This window comes from Pezoporus flaviventris, unplaced genomic scaffold (genome assembly GCF_033815535.1).
Source record: "Pezoporus flaviventris isolate CSIRO_AGI_PZ_B2104156 unplaced genomic scaffold, CSIRO_AGI_Pfla_v1 ptg000035l, whole genome shotgun sequence".
NCBI lineage: Eukaryota > Metazoa > Chordata > Aves > Psittaciformes > Psittacidae > Pezoporus > Pezoporus flaviventris.
The window spans coordinates 5,144,342-5,163,388 of NW_026892583.1; the positions used below are offsets into that span (position 1 = coordinate 5,144,342).

The 19,047-nt window shown below is 44.3% G+C and overlaps 1 protein-coding gene across 1 annotated transcript in view; it reads left to right on the forward strand.

The window, feature by feature from the left end:
* The first annotated feature begins 657 nt into the window (after positions 1–657).
* Positions 658–19,047, forward strand: part of ITPKA (inositol-trisphosphate 3-kinase A) — a 39,044-nt gene continuing 20,654 nt past the window's right edge. The window contains exon 1 of the mRNA XM_061462313.1: positions 658–1,447. Within this exon, the coding sequence (XP_061318297.1) occupies positions 944–1,447 (504 nt within the window). The 5' untranslated portion in view covers positions 658–943. The remainder of the gene's footprint in view (positions 1,448–19,047) is intronic.

The following is a 19,047-nucleotide window of genomic DNA, read 5'->3' on the forward strand; positions in this document are numbered from 1 at the left end:
CCTGCAAGGAGCTCGCAGCCGGAGCACCAGGAGAAAGACAACAGATGGCAAGAGACAGATGGGAGAGCGCAAGGAAACAATGAGATAAATGAGCAAAAACTAAGTTGAACACTTTGGCATTTGGTTCCAGAATTGTTAGCTTTAATAAGCATCTCAGCTGGTGTAACCCCGCGGTGGGATGCCTTTAACATTCCACTGGTTTTAATGGCTACAATGACCACACGTGCAGCCCTGCGTGCGGTGTATTCCGGGTGAGGAGCGGGAGCCGAGCGGGTAACCGCGCGGTGGGGGTGCTCTCTGCCGGTATGCGTTCAGCTCGGGTACCTCGGCAACCTGGGGCTTCAGGCGCGCTGACCCCCTCGGCTCAGGCGGCGGAGCGCGGGCTGAGGGAACCCCGGGCTTTGCGGGAGGCCGCTCTGCCCCGCAGGCTCACCACAAGCGGGACGCACACACACACAGAGCCCTGAGGGGCCTGACGGAAGGGCGCCCAAACCCGCCCCTCTTCCCCCTCAGCGGGGATGGGCTCCTCCGGCCCGCGAGCGCTGCGCAGCCGCCATGCCCGCCCTGGGGGAGCTGTGACCCCCGGCCGGGGGCGGCGGGCGCTGAGGTAAGGCGGGAGGCGGCACCTCAGGCAAAGCGAAACCAAAAGGGCGGAGGCGGGGAAGGGGCGGGCAGGCAGGACGGGGCTCCCCGCGGCGCGGCTCGCTCCTCCCCTCGGCGCCGAGGCGGAGCGGGGAGGTGTCGGGGGGTTGGTCGTGCCCCTATGGCCCTGGAGCCGGGTCAGCGGGCACGGTAGCTGCCTTCGGCTGTCGCCGCGGGTGAGTCGGGGCTGCCCAGGGAGGGCGGGCTGGAGATGAGCCTCGCCGCCGTTCTGCGAGCAGCGGCCGGAGGCTGAGCCACAAAGAAGTTTCCCGGGCGGTCGGCGGCAACGCGGCGCTCCCCCATGCACACCCCCGGCCGCCGGCCCTGGGGCGCTGCCCCGCAGGCGCCCGGCGCCGACCGCGCTATGCAGCCCCGCGCGGGGTTGCACAGCAGCCCGGAGCTCAGCCGGTCCAAGCGGCTGAGCGTCGGGGAGCTCCGCTCCCTCTTCGAGGCTCGCTGCGCCGCTGTCGCCGCCGCCGCCGCCCGGCAGCTGCCCGACCCGGCGAAGAGGGGCTGCCGGCCCCCCAACGGGGTGCTGCCGCCCGTCATCCCGCGGCTCACCGTCACCGCCGAGGAGAGCGAGGAGGCGCAGGGCAGCCCCCAAGCGCAGCCGCCGCACACGGAGGGCGGCTGGCTGAGGACGGACAGCTCGCTGCACCTGCAGTCCCGACGGCTTTCCACCTCCTCGCTGTCCTCCACCGGCTCCTCGTCCCTCCTGGAGGACTCCGAGGACGACGTGCTGAGCGACACGGAGTGCAGGAGCCAGGGCATCGTGCACCTGGAGCACGGCGAGGACACCAACCAGGTAGGGAGTCTTGGGGGACGGGGACGGTTTGCCACTGCGTGCTCCCGCTTGGAGTGAGGTTTCCATGACCCAGCTCCACGCGAACTCCGGGAAACTCCTGTCCTGGGGCCGGCAGCAGCGTGGTGCCGGGTACCGGTTGCTGTGCCTGTTTGAAAGACGCTGCTGCACGTTGACTCCTCAAACCCGGCCAGGTGCGCGCTGTTTCCTTCCTGCTGTGAAACTGCTTGATGTCCCGAGAACATGGGGATCATAAGTGGGTTCTTTTCTTCTGCTTCCTTTTGTTTTGGTTTGGTTTTTTTGGTGGTTTTTTTTCCAGTCTCCTCTATCAGATCTCCAAAACAAAATTCTTCCCGGCATTTGCCAGCAGGTTTTTTGGTGGTTTTTTTTGTCTCTTTCAATCCTGGAGTCTGTGGTTGTCAATTTTTGAGCTGCTTCTTGCTGTGAGCATGACAGGAGATGGGGAGGAGCTTGGAATGGGTAGAATGCGTGCTTTTGTCCGTTCTGGCAGTAACACATTCTTCTCAGTAAATCCCGTCTGTAATTTGGCAGCTTTCGTCCATGAAGTGCACTTTAAAAGGCATATAGTTAGTTGCTTTCTCATGATCCTTGATGTATATTTGCCTGACTGTTTATGGTATGCTTCTTGGGGTAAAAAGTAGCTGAAATATGTTGCTTTTGCAAATTCCCCCTCCTACCGTTTTTGAGACCTCAACTTAAATTGTTGTTCTGCTGCCAGCTCGTAGGCACAGAATTGTTTTCAAGCGGAGCATATGTTCTGAAATAATGTATAAGCAAGAAGCAACTTGTAGGTGATACCTCCAGCTGGACTTTTCTCATGGTAATTGTAGGTTTACTACTGTAGAGGACGAAGAGTACAGGAGCTAAAATGTTGTGCACAGCATCAGTTTTGTTCGCATCAACTTGTGGCCTGGTTTTGGAAGACGGAAAGAAAGAGAAGGTTTTGTACTTTGTCATAATGCATATCAAGAAACCGCTAATAATAATACTTAATTTGTACTTTTGATCCTGAGATAGAATCTGGTGCGTAGGGGAAACGACTACTGTTGTTCTGCTTTCTTTTCTAAAATACATGTTGTGCTAGAGGGTATTTTGTGAAAGCAGCAGAAGAAAATAAAAGATGGAAAACCCTAAGGGTCCTTTGACTCAGTACCCCTGCTATTGCAGTGGGCTGTGTGTATGGTTAATAGGGAGCAAGAATTTAGTGATAATCCTTTAGCAATAGGGAGAACTCTGAGATGACGTTGTGGCATCTGGTTAACTTGTCCATGAATATAGGCAGAAGCAAAACCAATTCTTCAGGCAAGAAACCATGCTACCTTTAAGGTTTGCTTCTGCATCTTTGAAGTCATTGGAAGTATATGCAATATTGAGTCCTAAGTCATTCATTGGAGCTATAGCTTTCCCTGTAGAGTGACAGGGAATGATGCACATGTATCTGAAGCATAAGTGGATGTGAGTGGTACTTTTAAATTACATGAAGTTTCTAGACACTGTAAAGTCAGAAAAGGCTTTGGGCACCTTTTAATTACAAGAAAAGGAAGTTGTAAAAGTAAAGAACAATGATTTATAGTAAAGTAAAAATAGCTGTTTAATGAATAGGACATTCAGCATTTGAGGTGTGTGGGAAATGGAGAGCTGTAATAGTATTATGAGACTCCACTGTTTGGGAAAGTTTTTACAGGTTTCCCAAGTTTAGTGCAGGATTTTTTAATGTGTCCTTGGTAAAGTAAGTAGTAACTCAAATGGTAGATTCTTTGTGTTTTTAAAAGCCAAGTTACTTTTCCATGCCTGCAGTGTAGGGGAAGGTGGGGCAAACTGTCCACCAGGAGCCTGTATTCTGACTGTTCTTTATCTCATTACTCTGTGGCAAGTTGGCAGACCAGAGCTGGGACTGGTGCCTAGGACTCTAAAACAGCAGAGCGAAGTTATCAACAACTTCATGACATTGCTTAATAAATTAAATGGGACAAATCTTTAATCTGCTTAATGCATGCTTATGTAGTTCATCGTCCTTCCCTTGGTGCATTACCCACTGAGAGGTCATATCCTGGGAATCATCAGTTTTCCTGTGGTCAGGCATACTGCCCTTCATCTTAGGTGGCTGCACTGTGTGTGCTTGCTGGTACCTGGAGGTGACCAGGACAGGATTGTCCTTGTGTTTGATGCCTTTTGGTACCAGGCAATGCTGTGATACTAGCCATCTCTGTGCTCAGCCATTCAGGCTTTACAGACACTGTTTCCTTGGTGTGTTACGTGTTTACTGCTTCACTAAAGTAGGGGCCTGTGTTTTGTACCTGTATGGATTGAACTTTACAGAATGTGTCCATTCTACTAATTAATGTTGAGGCCGCATGAGTAAGCATGTTTTAGAACAGAAGCCTTCAGGTTCAAGGCAGGCACATAAATGTGAAAATAACTAGAAATCTCATGATAACCTGAGGGACGGGTCTATGTTTTGAAGATTCTGTTTAGAGGCAAGTTTTGTTCATATTTATTCTTTTTAGTGTATGTATTTTAATAGATGAGGGCTTGTTCTCCTAGTGGAACACATAGGATGAAGACTTTTCTGAAGGAAACTGAAGCCAGAGGTGGGCCAAACTTGCCGTTACCTAATCCATGGGAAATTGTGACATTTTAAAATTTCCCTTGTATTGGAATTCCCTTAGACATTTGCTTTGGAAATGTTAGAAATTAATTTGGAGCCTGGCACCTCATGGCTAAGCTCAGACCAGTGCTCGGAGCACTGCTGGACTGTCAAGCCTACCAGTGCCTTGGAAACTTGCCCAGGTCTTCAACTGCAGGAGTAGAAATTCTGATAATGTTCCTGTTATCAGGGCTTCAAGGCTTCCATCTGCAGGCTTGGGAACTTGAGACCTAAGTTGAAGAAGGTCCTCCCAGGCTTCTGTGCTGGAGGCCTCTCTTCTCTTGACCTGGAAATCAATAACCAGCTGGGTCTTTGAAATATTGTGTGTTCTCAAGCTAACTGTGTGGGCCCTTGTGAAACAATGGAGCCCTTCCTCTGTGTACAGGGCTTGCTGCCCTGGAGTTGCCAGGCCTTAAATCCTGGGATGGTAAGCCTGGGAGTGCTGTCTCCAACTGCGCCCCATGGAGGATGGTTCTCCCTGGCAGCTCCCTAGGCAAACAGAGCTCTCCAAGAGGAGGAGTGATTCAGCTAAGCGTTTCACAGAGCATTTTGAGTTGGATGAATTGGCACATCATGACAACATTACATTTTTGTTTCATATTGAGAACAGCATGTGGGCATGTCCCTGGAGTAGAAGGGCCCCTACTGGGGGAATGAATACCTTGGGACTTATGACTGATGAGTCATACGAGGAGTCCCAACCTGGCTCAGCATGGACAAAGCGCTGTTCCCACCTAGGCAGACCCACCTTTGAAAGAAGCTCAGTGGGTGATGTTCCAGTTCCTCAGCACAAGTTCTGCATTTCATTTTGCAGTGATTAACAGAGGCTTTGGCAACTGGACTGCCCTGGCTTCCTGGAGGAAGACCCCTCCAGCAAGGAAGAGTTGCAAGTGTGGGAGAAGCCTGTTCTGCTGCTGTCCTGTTAAGCTGAACTTGTGGCTCTGCGAAAACCAATTTCACATAGCTGTGCTAATATCTCTGCATAGCGCCATAGCTGGAGCTTCACAAAAACTTGGCAGTTAATCAAAAATAAATGGTTGATTTTTTTATTTTTTTTTAATTTTTTAATAGCCAAATGACAGAATAGATTTTACCCTATGACAGCAGTTAACACTCCCTTGTCTTCCTTTGCATTTAAATGGGAAGCATGCTTTTCTACCCTTGCTTCACGCCATCTGGGAAGTGTATATACACAGTTGAATCTTGCAGTGAAAGTGCCAGTGGTCCATTTATAGTAATAGAGAGAGTGCAAGAGTTCTATATTTTTGTCTTCATTCTGTGAGTGAGCAATTTTAAGAAATAAGTCTGGTTAGCACCTTCTTTGTTGGGACAGAGACTTTAAAACATGGTTTTCACAGAGAATAAACACTATGAGAATGTACAGCAGCCTCTTGTCCTCTGCATAGGAGAATGTTATTTACTAGATAGAAACATGCCAAATAAATCTACTCGTTCTCATAGCTGTGACCTGTCATTCCAAATTCCTAGATCTGTAACCATGAGAACAGCTGACAGCTTGCTAGAGAAAAAGCAGTTCAGTTCTTGCTTGCAGTGATACCAGTCCAGAAACTTTGGGGGATAGCTGTTAGTGAAGCTTATTTGGTTTCACTGATGATCTCACCATTATTTTTCATAATACCAAGCACCTTAAAATGGGCAAACATAGAGAGGCACACACACTTAATAAACACAGACCAACATTTTCAACTAGTTTGGCTCAGGGGTGGGTTACATAAGCTAATGCAGTAGAATAGAATCGTTATTTTTAAATGAAGAATGGGAATGAAGGGATGACATAAGTAAGACTGTTAATGGGCTTTTAGCCCACTTTCCAGAGGAAAGAAAGCTTGTGTAATCACTCTATCAATTCTATTTTCACAACTTTAGTAGATTTCAGCCAAATTTGGCAGTGGCATAGACGTCTCAAAGTTTCTTTAAGAACTCTTTAAAGTTCCACAAAGATGAGTCTCTGGGTAGAAGAGAGGAAATCAAAATAAGTGCGTACCTTTTCTTTGCAGGGGAAGAAGGTGCAAGATGAGTTTAACAGTTGCCTTCTATTTTGCTTAACTAACAAATTGGCGTGTGCATACTGGGTAGCGCATCAGTGCTTGCTGCTTGAGCCAGCCACAGCAGGTTGGGTCTCTTGTCCTGAAGGTAAGTGGGAGAAAGCATGGGAGGGAGCATACAGTGCTGAGTGCTGGTGAGGTTAGGGAACATGGAAGACATTAGTTGAGGGACAGGGGAGGAGGGTGAGGAATTTGTGGGGGGATGTGGAAATGTGAGTGGGATTGGAGGTTTTTTGGCACAAGCTTATAAGGGGATAGTAACAAGCTGTAGTTACTCTGGTAAGGGTGCAGGACAGTAGCTACCACTCGGGTAGAAACCAGGCTTCATTAGTTTGATGATCATGGAACTACTGCTTTTAATGGGATACATTTCATGGTTCTAAAAAAATATTCTGATTTATAATGACAGTCTTGTATACTGGTATCTTTCTCTTGTATGCTGAACAAATATGAAGTGAACAGCAGAAGAATAGCATCAAAGAATAGTTTGAGTTGGAAGGGACCTACCAAAGGTCATCTAGTCCACCCCCCCTGCAATGAGCAGGGACATCTTCAACTAGGTCGGGTTGCCCAGAATCACATCCAGCCTGGCCTTGAATGTCTCCAAGGATGGGGCATGTTCCACATTGCACAGTGATTGGGCCAAACCTCTAAATTGGGAGCCTTCTTTCAGCTTGAGGGTGGTTTCTTCGCCGCTTGTACATGAGTGGTGGAGTATATTGAAACATCAGCCGTATCAGTTCTAGTGGTGACTGTTAGTAATATGGATCCTTGTCTAGTAGGAAACAAGTTAGCTGTTGCCAAATCAGTTAAGAGAGAGGCAATTAAGTGTCTTATCAGTTATGAGTTTCTGATCATGGGTATATCCAAAATGGTGACTTAGAGGCTACAAGATTCTTCTTTTGAAGCAGTTTCCCTCTCTTAGCTTTCACTTTTTTACATTAAAGGACATGTTGCTTGGGTGCATAGTGTAAAATTGAAAGAGCTCTATTTTTTTTCTTATGGACCTGTTGGATTAGGTATGTTATAAAAGTTTCTCTGCATGTCCAGTTCTGCAGTTCAAACCTTCTTATAATGCTTATTGTATCTGAAAAGAGGGAAAGAAAGTTAACATCCTCATCCTCCTCATCTTTAGGTGATGCATTCATATCTAAAGAGGGCATATCTAAGCAGGCTTTTCTCAAGCAATCATTGACTCAGCAGATTTGAAAATTTATTTATGAAAACCCCTGCCAGTCTCAAAAGGAACAAGGGTAGTGGCTGGAGCAATAGTTTGAAAATTTTGCATGTCTGAATATTTTTGGGTTCTGACACTTTCACCTATTAAGCTTGTGTGATGTTCGTTTAAAAACATGTTCATCCTTGTGTGGTGGTTAACATAGGCAAAAATAACCTCTGAACTCGCATCTGAAGTTTATTATAAATGGAATGTGTTAAAGTGAATCAGTTTAATTAAATGTACACAATGTGATGCAACTTAATACAGCTTATATTTTTGGAATCTGAGAATGCACGTTATGTTTATGTGGTAGATAGGTGTTTAGTGACTGAGAGGAACTGAGGATCTTCGAACAGCATTTTGCGGTGATTATCCATAAAATGTGATGGCAGATAATGTAATATTATCCTTGCACATCTTGGAAGGAAAAAGTGATCTTGTCTTATGCACAGCACCAGTCAAGTCACTGTTTGTCTCTCTTCTACCTTCTCTGTCAATGTAGTTTTTGCAGAGAAAGGGGGCTGAGGCAGGAAAAATTGGCTTGTCAGTCCATCTTACGTAGCGTAGGTTTAGATTGCATTTTTAAGTGCTCTTCTCAACATTCTCTACCAACAGAGAGAATGTTTTTCTCTAAAAAGCCCACAAGTTGGGTGAGATGGATTGTCTCTCCATAGCACACATGAAGAAAAATACCATTAAAAAAAGAAAGGGGGGGGGAGGAAAGAGTTAGTCTCCATCAGCTCATTCTAAGCAAAAGTATAGGGAAGGGAGAGAGGCTACCTGTTCACCCAGTGTCAGACTAGTAAATACATTGGTATATCATTTCTAGTGCTTAACTGATCCATTCCTATCAGTAATGGAGAATCTTTCGTAAGAGAACACATAGCCACACAGCAGCATTTGGGTGGGATTTTTGTATCTAGAAACGCTGAACTTCCCAGAAGGGATGAAATTTTCCTTTACATTCCAAAACATGGAGGTGTGAGACTGATGGTATAGAACCTACCCTGAACCAGCAGGCCTGGCTATTATAGCCTGTTATCAAACCTTCTATTCCTTGGCAAGCTTGGGAAGAAGTTAGCCAAAGACCAATTGGCAGCTCATTCAAAGCAATATCACAGACCTGGCACAACGCAGATTTAGAGCCTGGGACAGAATCTCCAAGCCAGTTGATGACTATAGCAAGCATGACACAGATGCTGCTTTGTGGGAGCTTGGCATTAACCCAGAATCCAGGATCACTGCTTATCTACAGGCTGGAATATCCAACTAAGGTGGTGCAGTGAATGCAAACTCTGAACTGTTTACCCCAGCCTACCAATATCACCTTTATTTTATTCACATTCAACTGCAATTTGCCGTTCCTCGTCAGCTTTCTGACCTCATCCATACTTAAGCCATGTAGATAACAGAGGTGTGGTTACAGGTGATAAAGAATAGCTATAGATACATGTTATGTCTGCATGTAATGGGAACTGAAATGTGTATGATTCATCAGTCTACCAAATGATGACCTGTTTTGCAGGAAGTTGGGGTGTCACAGGACTGTGTGAATAAGAAAGCTAGTGGCAATGGCACAGTTCACTTATGATGTATCAGAGAAAAGTACAAACTATTGTAGTCCTCATATAATTTTCATGTGAATAAGGGTAATGTCTCTTGGTAAATGATATTGAACACTGCATAGGGAGAGTATGTCTGTGTTTTCCAGTGCTGGTAGGAAATCATCGTTTGTTGTCAACGTAAATGATTGTCCCCTGGTCTCTGTCACATCCTGACATAAATGATACAGTCTTTGCTTTTAGCTGCCTTCACTACTCTGAGCTGCCACAGAGAACACAGCTTTCTTTGTGTCTTAGATTTTTTTTTTTCAAGCAGCTCCATACAGTTGAGAACACTGCAGTGGTTCTTCTCAGTGAGGTTCACTGTGGACGGCATGTCATTTCTGTGCCCTACTTCCTTTGCTTCCTGTGGTGGAGTGCAGAATCAAATGTAGGTTACTACTACTCACCTTTGAGGTGATGGCGGTGGTCAGAATCTGTATGTAATGCAGACAAGGAGATCAGCTGTGAAGGGTATGTTCCCATGCCGCTCTTCAGACACAGGAGGCAGCTTAGGAAGCTCAGCTGTGCATGAGGCAAAAGGCATCTGTGACCCAGGTTTGCACAATACAAGAGGGACATTTCCCACCGGAACCAAAGAGCCTTTCCAAGCACAGTACTCCTTTGAGTGCCCTCTTGAGCACGGGTGTGTCTTCATCCTCACTCAACTTCAGAGCTGGAAAGGGACTTTTTACAAGGGTATGTAGTGATAGACCAGGGGTAATGGCTTAAAACTGAAAGAGGGTAGTTTTAGATTGGATTTAGTCTTTACTGTGAGGGTGGTGAGACACTGGCACAGGTTGCCCAGAGAAGCTGTGGCTGCCCATCCCTGGCAGTGTTCAAGGCCAGGTTGGATGGGGCTTGGAGCACCCTGCTCTAGTGGAAGGTGTCCCTGCCCGTGGCAGGGGGTTGGAACTGGGTGAGCTTTAAGATCCCTTCCAACCCAAACCATTCCATGATTCTATGACTTGAGAGTATGGGTCTTACTAGCAAAAATGCTGAACATTTGTACCTGCAACTGAAGTTAACGGGAAGTGTTCTACAACACTGTTCTACAGTATTGTAAAACCCCAGGTATTAGGAAAAGCAAAAAGTGACACCTCAGATTGGGCTTTCAGAATCAGCGGGTACTTTTCATGTTAACCTACATTTCCTGCGGTATTTTCCCTGTAAGATATGAGCAAAACAGTTTGTTGCAGAGATTGTGAAAACAAATTCATAACAATTTGGAAAGCACTTTACTACTGCACCGGTGGCTGTCTTAAGCTACCACGTACAACTTAGTTACTATGTTTATGGTAGATTTCCAGTAAGTGAAGTAAAAATGGTAAAGCCACTGAGCACAGAATAAAAACAAAGAGTTGCTTTTTATAGTGTCAGGATTTGTTTGTTTACACTGAATGAATAGAACCACAGCATGTTGTTATGTAATTAAAAACTATATCATAAGCTCTGCAGGAAAAGGGTAAGCATTGCCATAGAGAGGATAACTAACTAAAGTTTGCACCTGAAACTTAAATTCTAAAAATTTCTAGCTTTTGAGTACTCAGTTTTGCACTTAAGACATTATTAAAGTTCCAGTGCAAACATAATTCTGCATCGAACAGGTTCCAGTAGTGGAAGATGCTGACACACGACAATGATGTTTCATCCACTGTTTCCAAAGCACGTGCGGCAGAATGAGCCAGAGCTGGGTGGCCCATTTAATGTGCCTGTGCTAAAGAGGGCACTCGAAGGAGTCCTGTACTTGAAGAGGCTCTTCAAGCCCAGTGAGAGATGGCCTTCTTGTACAGGACAAACCTGGGTCACAGCTGCCTCGTGCTTTATGCACAGCTGAGCCTCCTCAAGCTCACCTCCCGTGTCTGAGGAGTGGGATGGGAACATACCCTTCACAGCTGAGCTCCATCAGTGCTTTGTGTGTGCTTTGCCCAGCAGTCTCCACTAAAGGTAATTTCTAAAGGCTAATGAGCAACTACTGCAAATGAACTTGTTCTTACAGTTTGCCAGATTTGGTCAGGTTGGCTCCTGCTCTTCCCATAGCCTGCTTCTCTGAAAACTTTCCTTTTGCCAAATTTCAGTTAGCAAGCTTTTCAGAGGATTCATCAGAAATTTTCTAATGATGTCAATATGTATGTTTTTTGAGCCTTGGAAAAAGCTGAGGCTTTGGAATTGTCTGGTCTGAAGCAAACAGGTTTTGTCTTCCTTTGAGGTGAGTAAATTTAGAGCAATTCTCAGAAGAATATGATACACAGAAATAGAAAGACTTCTTGTGTTTTGGTGGCTGTACAGGAAATCTGGCTTTTGAGACCCTGATCTTCTGAAAGAGGCAGAACTAGAGCAGGTCTTAAAAGGTGGTCTGTGTAATTTTCTCCACTGCTGTATGCTTTACGTGATGCCGTGATAGAAAGGATAAAAATCTCTGTGAACAGTGTTTGTGCAGATCAGCTGTTTGTTATCTTTTGTGAGGTTTGAGTGGGTTGTTGGCTAAGTGCACTTGACCTGAATGTTCTAATGACGATAATCTGGGATTGCTGTGGGTTCCCTCCTCAGCCATTCCCACCCATGCATGTTCTGTAGGAACGGCAGCGCCGGTTCCACAAAGGGTCAGCTTTGTTCAGAGGCAAATGTAATCTGAAGAAACTAGGAAACCTTCCTACGCTCCAGCTTTCGCTTTTCATAGTGCGAGATGCTGAGTGTCACAATTTGGGGCTGATAATTGAATATGGTTTGTATTCTCTTGCTCTGTGGAATTTAGAAAATTCAGGACATTTTTTGCCTTTGTACTAATCCAGAGGTACCCATTTCAGGACATATCAGGCCATTCTGTTGGAAATCCTATGAGAAGATTTAAAGTGGAGATTCTTGACTTTCAGACTTGCTTTTGCCTGTCACTTGCTCATGATGCCACCATGCTACCAAAGGCATTCAGTAGAAAAAATAAAGGAGCCGTATTTTAAATATGTTAGGAAGAAGTGAGTGTCTGGAGTTCTTTGGCCTCATGATCTGCCTGGTCTTGGGCACTAATCAGGCCCCTGTAACAGTTTCATTACTTGTTTACCCAAAGTTTATAGCAAGACCAAGCAAGAATATGTGACTGACTGCCTTCAGTGATGAGATGAGGGTGGGAGGGAGAAGTCCTGTGCTATCTGGTAGCTATATGCTTGTTGATGACTACACCAGCAGTCTCCAAGTCATTCTCCAGCAGTAGAATTGCCCGATGTCCTGAGCATGGTTTCCCGTTCCAGGATTGAAATTGGAGTGACAGAAAGCTAATGATTTTTTTTTTTTTTTTTAACCTGTATCCCTGTTTATCCATTGGGATATTCTGCATTCTCTCTAGGAATACATCCTCTCCCATTGTCATCGTTGTGTGTCTTGATCCCAGCCTGCCTTTTCAGTCCTCTGATTGTATATGCAGCAATCCCGTCTGGGACACGGGTGGCTATAGGATGAATGCAGCCAAGTTGCCAATTTTCATTTTACATTATATTCTTCAAGAAAAAGAGCAAACAAGGCAGCAAAATCAGTCTTGGCTTGTGAAGTTAACTTTTTTGCATGGCTTGTTCCCCTGTGTGGCATGTAAGCCATAAACTGCTTGCAAATGGTATTTCAGTGTCAATCTTCTCTTTGTCTGCTGAGCCCCAGTGTACTGATGTTGGTCACTCTTGGGTTCTGCTACTCAAACTCAATCTAGCATAGAAGCTGCTGCGTGCTCCATATTTAGGGAGGCTGGTGTAGGTGGTTGTACGGGATATAAGAGTGTGGCTTGCAGTTCTGTTGCTAGGAGCCAACAGTATTAAATTCATAAATTTTATGGGGGTTTTAGTCTCTTTTACTATGAGATGAAAGTTTTGGTAGATAAATGGCTATGTATAAACTACACTCTGTTTATTTTCTTTTTAGGTGGATCTTAATAATTGGAAATTAATGCTTGTGTTTCTAAAAAGGTGGGATCTCCAGTATCTTGAGTGTAAACACATGTGTTTACCTTCAAGGCAGAGGAAACATACTCTGTACAACACATTCACTATTGTTCAAACACCCACAACTCTTCAGGAAGGCAGATGCCTTGTTTCAGTTTCAGTCTTTCATTGAGTCATTCCTGCTTATGTAAGATCTGAATTTGACTCTTTCTTAAGGCAACATTATGGAAACTAAAATCTTAAGTAATCCCATGTCTACAGGGACTACCTGCTTCTCATACGGAGGAGGAATTCAACTTTTATGTTCCTCTGTTATCAGAAATTCTCTTTTGATCTGTAGCTTTGCTCAAGGGAGAAGTCATCTTTTCTCTAGATTCCATACATAGTTTTTAGCGCTGCTTGGGGCAGGGAGAGTTTCCGTGATCTTAGGTTTGCTCCAAACCAAACAGCTACCTCATAACCCAGAAGGTCCTCTCCCTCCTATGGGGGAAGGTGAAGGGTCCCCATTTCCATATAACTCCATATAATTTCTATATAATGATGATATCTCCATCATTTCCATATTCCATTTAAGGACTCCCATCTTGTCTGGGGCATTGGCCTTACTTGTACCGTTGTGATGCTAACCAAAGTAGGAATGTGGTTTTGGTTTGTGTGTTTTGGTGGTGGTGTTTTGGGGTTTTTAATCGTTTCGACACAGTGGTTTGGAATAATCTCACAGTTATTATGCTAAAGATCAGAGTTATTAAAGTGGCTGCTGAAGGATGTGGCCTTCCCCTAGGTAAATACCACACCCCGCTAAATAACAGTGCCTATCGCATGTTGACACTCGCATTCCATTGCAAAGGGTGGGCCGTATTTGAACAGTGGTGTACGTGATAGGTGAAGTAGTAACTGCTTATGCTTCTTTAGAGGAAAATAGAGGTGTGAGTTTGGAGGAGACAAAGGAGAAGAGTCAGAGTACTGGATTTTGTCTTGTGATAGATTAGAAGAGCAGGTGGCAAACTGTTACCAGTGAATGTCTTATCTAGTTTTTACATGAGATTTTTAAGACTAATAATCCATTTCACTTAATGCTGTTGCTGCTTATTTGAATACTTGGATGCCTTATTTGCATGCCTCTAATTTAGTTTGCAAGCATTAATTACTTAAATTGTTCAGTGGTGTTTTGAAGTGGAGCTATTATAGCCTGCAGTTGTGGGAACTGGAGCAGCAGAAGGGCATGTGTCTGGACCTAGATCCCATCCTGAAGAAGCAGAGTTTGCTCAAATCTTTTGTAAGTGAGTGTTGGGGGTTTTAGGATGTTAAAATTTGAATTATCATGATAGGAAAGAAAAACTTCTGTAAGTACATTTTAAAAATGAAGATCTGTCAGTAACCTCTTTCTGTGTATGTGCATATATATACATGTGTGTATCCAAGTTATATGCAATAACTTCAGAAACCCTGAATCACAGACAAGTGTTGGTGTGAGGGACTCAAGTTTTTAAATGAATGTTTTAATACCTTTTAGGTAAATAAAGCATAGAAAGGGATTGTGTCGTATAGGACATAAGTATCTTTAGCTGATATGCTAACCTGAAATGAATTATAGCACGGTAGCCTTCCGCTGTTACAGCATTGCATCCTTTTCAGGTAGGATTGCAAAGTTGTAAGTGATTTTGATGTCCTTACACAAGGATGCATTGAAAGCATAGTAAGCATTTAATGTGTTCATTAACCGAAGCTCCTAGGGATAGGAAGAGAGGAGTTTTTGACCAGTTAATAGAAGACAGTTTTGCAATTTCTGTCTGATGGTAGTGGTTTGTGGTGGATGGGGAAGTGTAATAAGGGACAAATGTTATAATTTCCCTCGTTTATCTGCTCAGACTGAAGTTTCTCCTGTGGATACTGAGTCACTGGGCTGTTAAACTGGTGGTGAGCCTATCCCTGAGCTGCTGGCAGGCAGGATAGAGCTGTGTGTGTATCTGCACCACCTTAGCAAATAAGATGGGAGCACACGCTCAGCTTCCTTCACAAGTGCCTGGAGTTCACTCAGGGGAGAACAGCTTCTTCAAGTTATTTCCTGGCTTGTGGCCAGAACACACTCTCCATGTCATGCAGAAACTACACCTGATCTAAGTGGATTGGCACTTGTCGTGGTACATTTGGATTTGAGGTCATACACAGTTCACAGATGATGTGTTCATGCCTTAATGAATTGTGCTTGTGTTTTAGGCTGAACCTGTTTGTTGGTCTGTACACAGAGCAGTGTGGATGTGTTTGGGTTTTAAGTATTCCCAAAGATTCATCCTGTTTGAAACTGGTAATTCTGTGTCTTACCTGAGGGGATCTTAGGCTCATTTTTTCATCTAAAAAGTGTTGTCTTTCTAGATATCCCTTTCATATGACCAGTAATGTCAATCGGTGACCCATGACAAGTGGATGATAAATGGAGGATGGGCAGAGGATCTCAGATTGCTAAACTGTGGCATAGGCAGTTTTTGAAGACTCAAACTGCAGTTGTTTTGGAGGTTAAGAAAGATTTCTTTCCTTCTGCCACACCATCTGCTAAAGTGATGTTTGATTTACCACAAAATTTTTGTGAGTGATGGACAGCCTGGATAAATCTCAGATGTCTGGGCTCTGACAGTGACTCAACTTTCCTGTAGTGAGGAACTTTCCATTTACTTCTCGGATAATAACATTTCAGTTTCCAGTGAGACTGATGTTCTGGCAGAACCCTGGTAGGGGAGAACCTCCTTTGGTTAAATTTTCCTGTGCTTAGCAGGGACATGGGGCAGAGCTTCATCCTGTTAGAGAAGCAGTGTCTTTCAGAGCAGAGCACAGCACAAACTGCAGGGGTAGAGATAATGGCCCTGTTTAATGCCTGCTATCAAAGATAGACATTTCAGTATCCCTTAAAACAGAAAATGTTGACTCTTACTGAAATAAAATCTGTCTTTCAGTGAACAGTGCTGGCTTTTACAACATCTCGGTGAGAAAAGTGAAGGAAACCCTTGTGACAGTGCAGCTTTAAAGCTGTCTAATTCCTTGACTCTTTTGACTTTTGGCCTGGGAATGACATAAATGTTGTGGATATTTCACCTGATAATGATCAGAAACAAAATGCCAACATTGATTCCCGCAGAATAGTCAGCACCCTATGGCTCTTAATGCTGTTTGCAGGAAGGCAAGCAATGCTTTTGCTGCTTTGCACTTCATTTTCCTCTGATTTAGAGAGGAATTCCTGGAACTATAGGTATAATCCAACTGTGGGGTGAGACATTGGACTTTGTACTCCTATTAATTCAGTCTGATACTGACTGTCCATTTCTCTCCACTTCTTCCTTTAGTCCAGATGTAGTGAATATCCAGTGAGCTTACCGAGCATCCTAAAAGGTAGCAAAGCAAAACAACATATGCCCCTCACTGCATGGTGAGGCATGACAGAGGAGAAAACACTGGAACCTGAGTCTTCTGTCTCGCTGTGCTGTTTCTGCTTATAACAGTGTGTTTCTCATGACTCTGAAGATTTAGCCCAGCCTATCTTGAGTGTGGTACAAACAGGAAATGAAACCCCTGCAGTTGGAGGATACACCTGCCAAAGGCTGGTGGAGCAGCTGAGGCCCTCACCCATGGTTGGGTGCAGAACCGGAAGCATCAAGAGCTAAGTACAGGCTGAACACCGTTTCCTCTCAAAGGTTTGGAGGCTGGATGGTGACAGAGAGAGAGGGAGGGATGAAGGTGTAGTCACAGTTTGCTTGGCAGTCTGATGAGAGGTGCTGATCTGGAAGTTGCTCATGTAGCATGCAAACTACTGTTCTCTAGGAGTTCTCCCTTGCTGTGGATCATCAGTCTTGCAGCTCCAGCTGGCACTTGTACACTGTAGGAAGATCAACTGTGTGGCAAAGCAGAGGGTGTTGGTTCTCTTGGGGACTGAAGCAGATAGAAGGTTGGTCAAGGCTCCCAAGGTGGAAGTTGCTCAGTGACTTCCTTCATCAAGGATATGTTTTGTATTTGGTATATACTGGTATATATTCCTTGAGTGACAGCTGATAGATTTTGAAGTAGCCCTGGCAGAAGGCCATTTGCAGTGATTTGGCCAAATTATGAGTTGGTGTGGTTGGCATAGCACCTCTGACAGGCTGAAGAATGATGCGGTTGCATATTAGGTCAGGGCACAGACTTTTTAAAGCTGATTCTCATATATGCAGGCTTTGGGCTGGGCTATCCATTGATGCAAGTTATCATAGAGCAACATTTAGGTTCTGGCCCTAAACACCTTTCTGGTTAGCAATGAATAATGAGTACTGTGTGGACTACAGTTTGCATGCATCAGAAACCTGTTCACTGCCCAGGGACAAGAGAAGATGAAATGTGGTAATAGTGGGGCTAAGTCAGTTGCTGTGAGAGCCTCACCCTATCTTAGGACCTGAATCAATGCTGGGCTCAGAAATTTAGTTATAAAGGTTTGTGTGAGTGTTTGCTCACATACTCCTTTTGGAGCTTGCTTGGGAAGCATTCATCTTGTTGACTTGCTCTTTCACCTCCCACCCATTGAGATCTTTGTCTCGATTTGTGATTCATGTCTGATTCAGCCAAGTGGGTAGTAGACTTGGCAGCAAGAATCTTAGTTTGAGGATTCCAGAAACCTTTAATAAGGGGCAAAAGCACAGAAACGGCTGCTGAAAGTACGAAGTAAGTGGCTTATATGACAAATTCAGGGATGTCTTGTTATTTGGGGCACTTTTGTTTTAGCTACGGGCAAATCTTGCACTTTGCTTCCCTGCACAGAGCTTTTGTGCATATTTCAGTTATATTTATCCCAGCAAGTAAGATAAAAATGACATGTATGCCTCACTTTCTCCATTACAGTGCAATGCCTTGTTAGGTCTTCTAAGTTTCTTCAAATACTAAATGATCCCAAGCTTAGCAGCTGTTATAGCCTGGACAATTAAAAATAAAGTAATGGAATTTTCACTGCAAAGAAAAGCTTTTACTGTCTGCTTTAGATATTTTAGAAGTGCGGATATGGGTATATCTATATTTGTATATATTACTAGAAGAAAGAACAAGGGTAATTATAATTTGTTATATATTGGGCATAAAAATGTCTGCTGTTCCAGGATTTGAATCTGATCAAGTCAACTGCCTACCTCTTTCAGATCTACACCTCTTTCAGATCTACACCTCTTTCAGATCTACACCTCTTTCAGATCTACACCTCTTTCAGATCTACACCTCTTTCAGATCTACACCTCTTTCAGATCTACACCTCTTTCAGATCTACACCTCTTTCAGATCTACACCTCTTTCAGATCTACACCTCTTTCAGATCTACACCTCTTTCAGATCTACACCTCTTTCAGATCTACACCTCTTTCAGATCTACACCTCTTTCAGATCTACACCTCTTTCAGATCTACACCTCTTTCAGATCTACACCTCTTTCAGATCTACACCTCTTTCAGATCTACACCTCTTTCAGATCTACACCTCTTTCAGATCTACACCTCTTTCAGATCTACACCTCTTTCAGATCTACACCTCTTTCAGATCTACACCTCTTTCAGATCTACACCTCTTTCAGATCTACACCTCTTTCAGATCTACACCTCTTTCAGATCTACACCTCTTTCAGATCTACACCTCTTTCAGATCTACACCTCTTTCAGATCTACACCTCTTTCAGATCTACACCTCTTTCAGATCTACACCTCTTTCAGATCTACACCTCTTTCAGATCTACACCTCTTTCAGATCTACACCTCTTTCAGATCTACACCTCTTTCAGATCTACACCTCTTTCAGATCTACACCTCTTTCAGATCTACACCTCTTTCAGATCTACACCTCTTTCAGATCTACACCTCTTTCAGATCTACACCTCTTTCAGATCTACACCTCTTTCAGATCTACACCTCTTTCAGATCTACACCTCTTTCAGATCTACACCTCTTTCAGATCTACACCTCTTTCAGATCTACACCTCTTTCAGATCTACACCTCTTTCAGATCTACACCTCTTTCAGATCTACACCTCTTTCAGATCTACACCTCTTTCAGATCTACACCTCTTTCAGATCTACACCTCTTTCAGATCTACACCTCTTTCAGATCTACACCTCTTTCAGATCTACACCT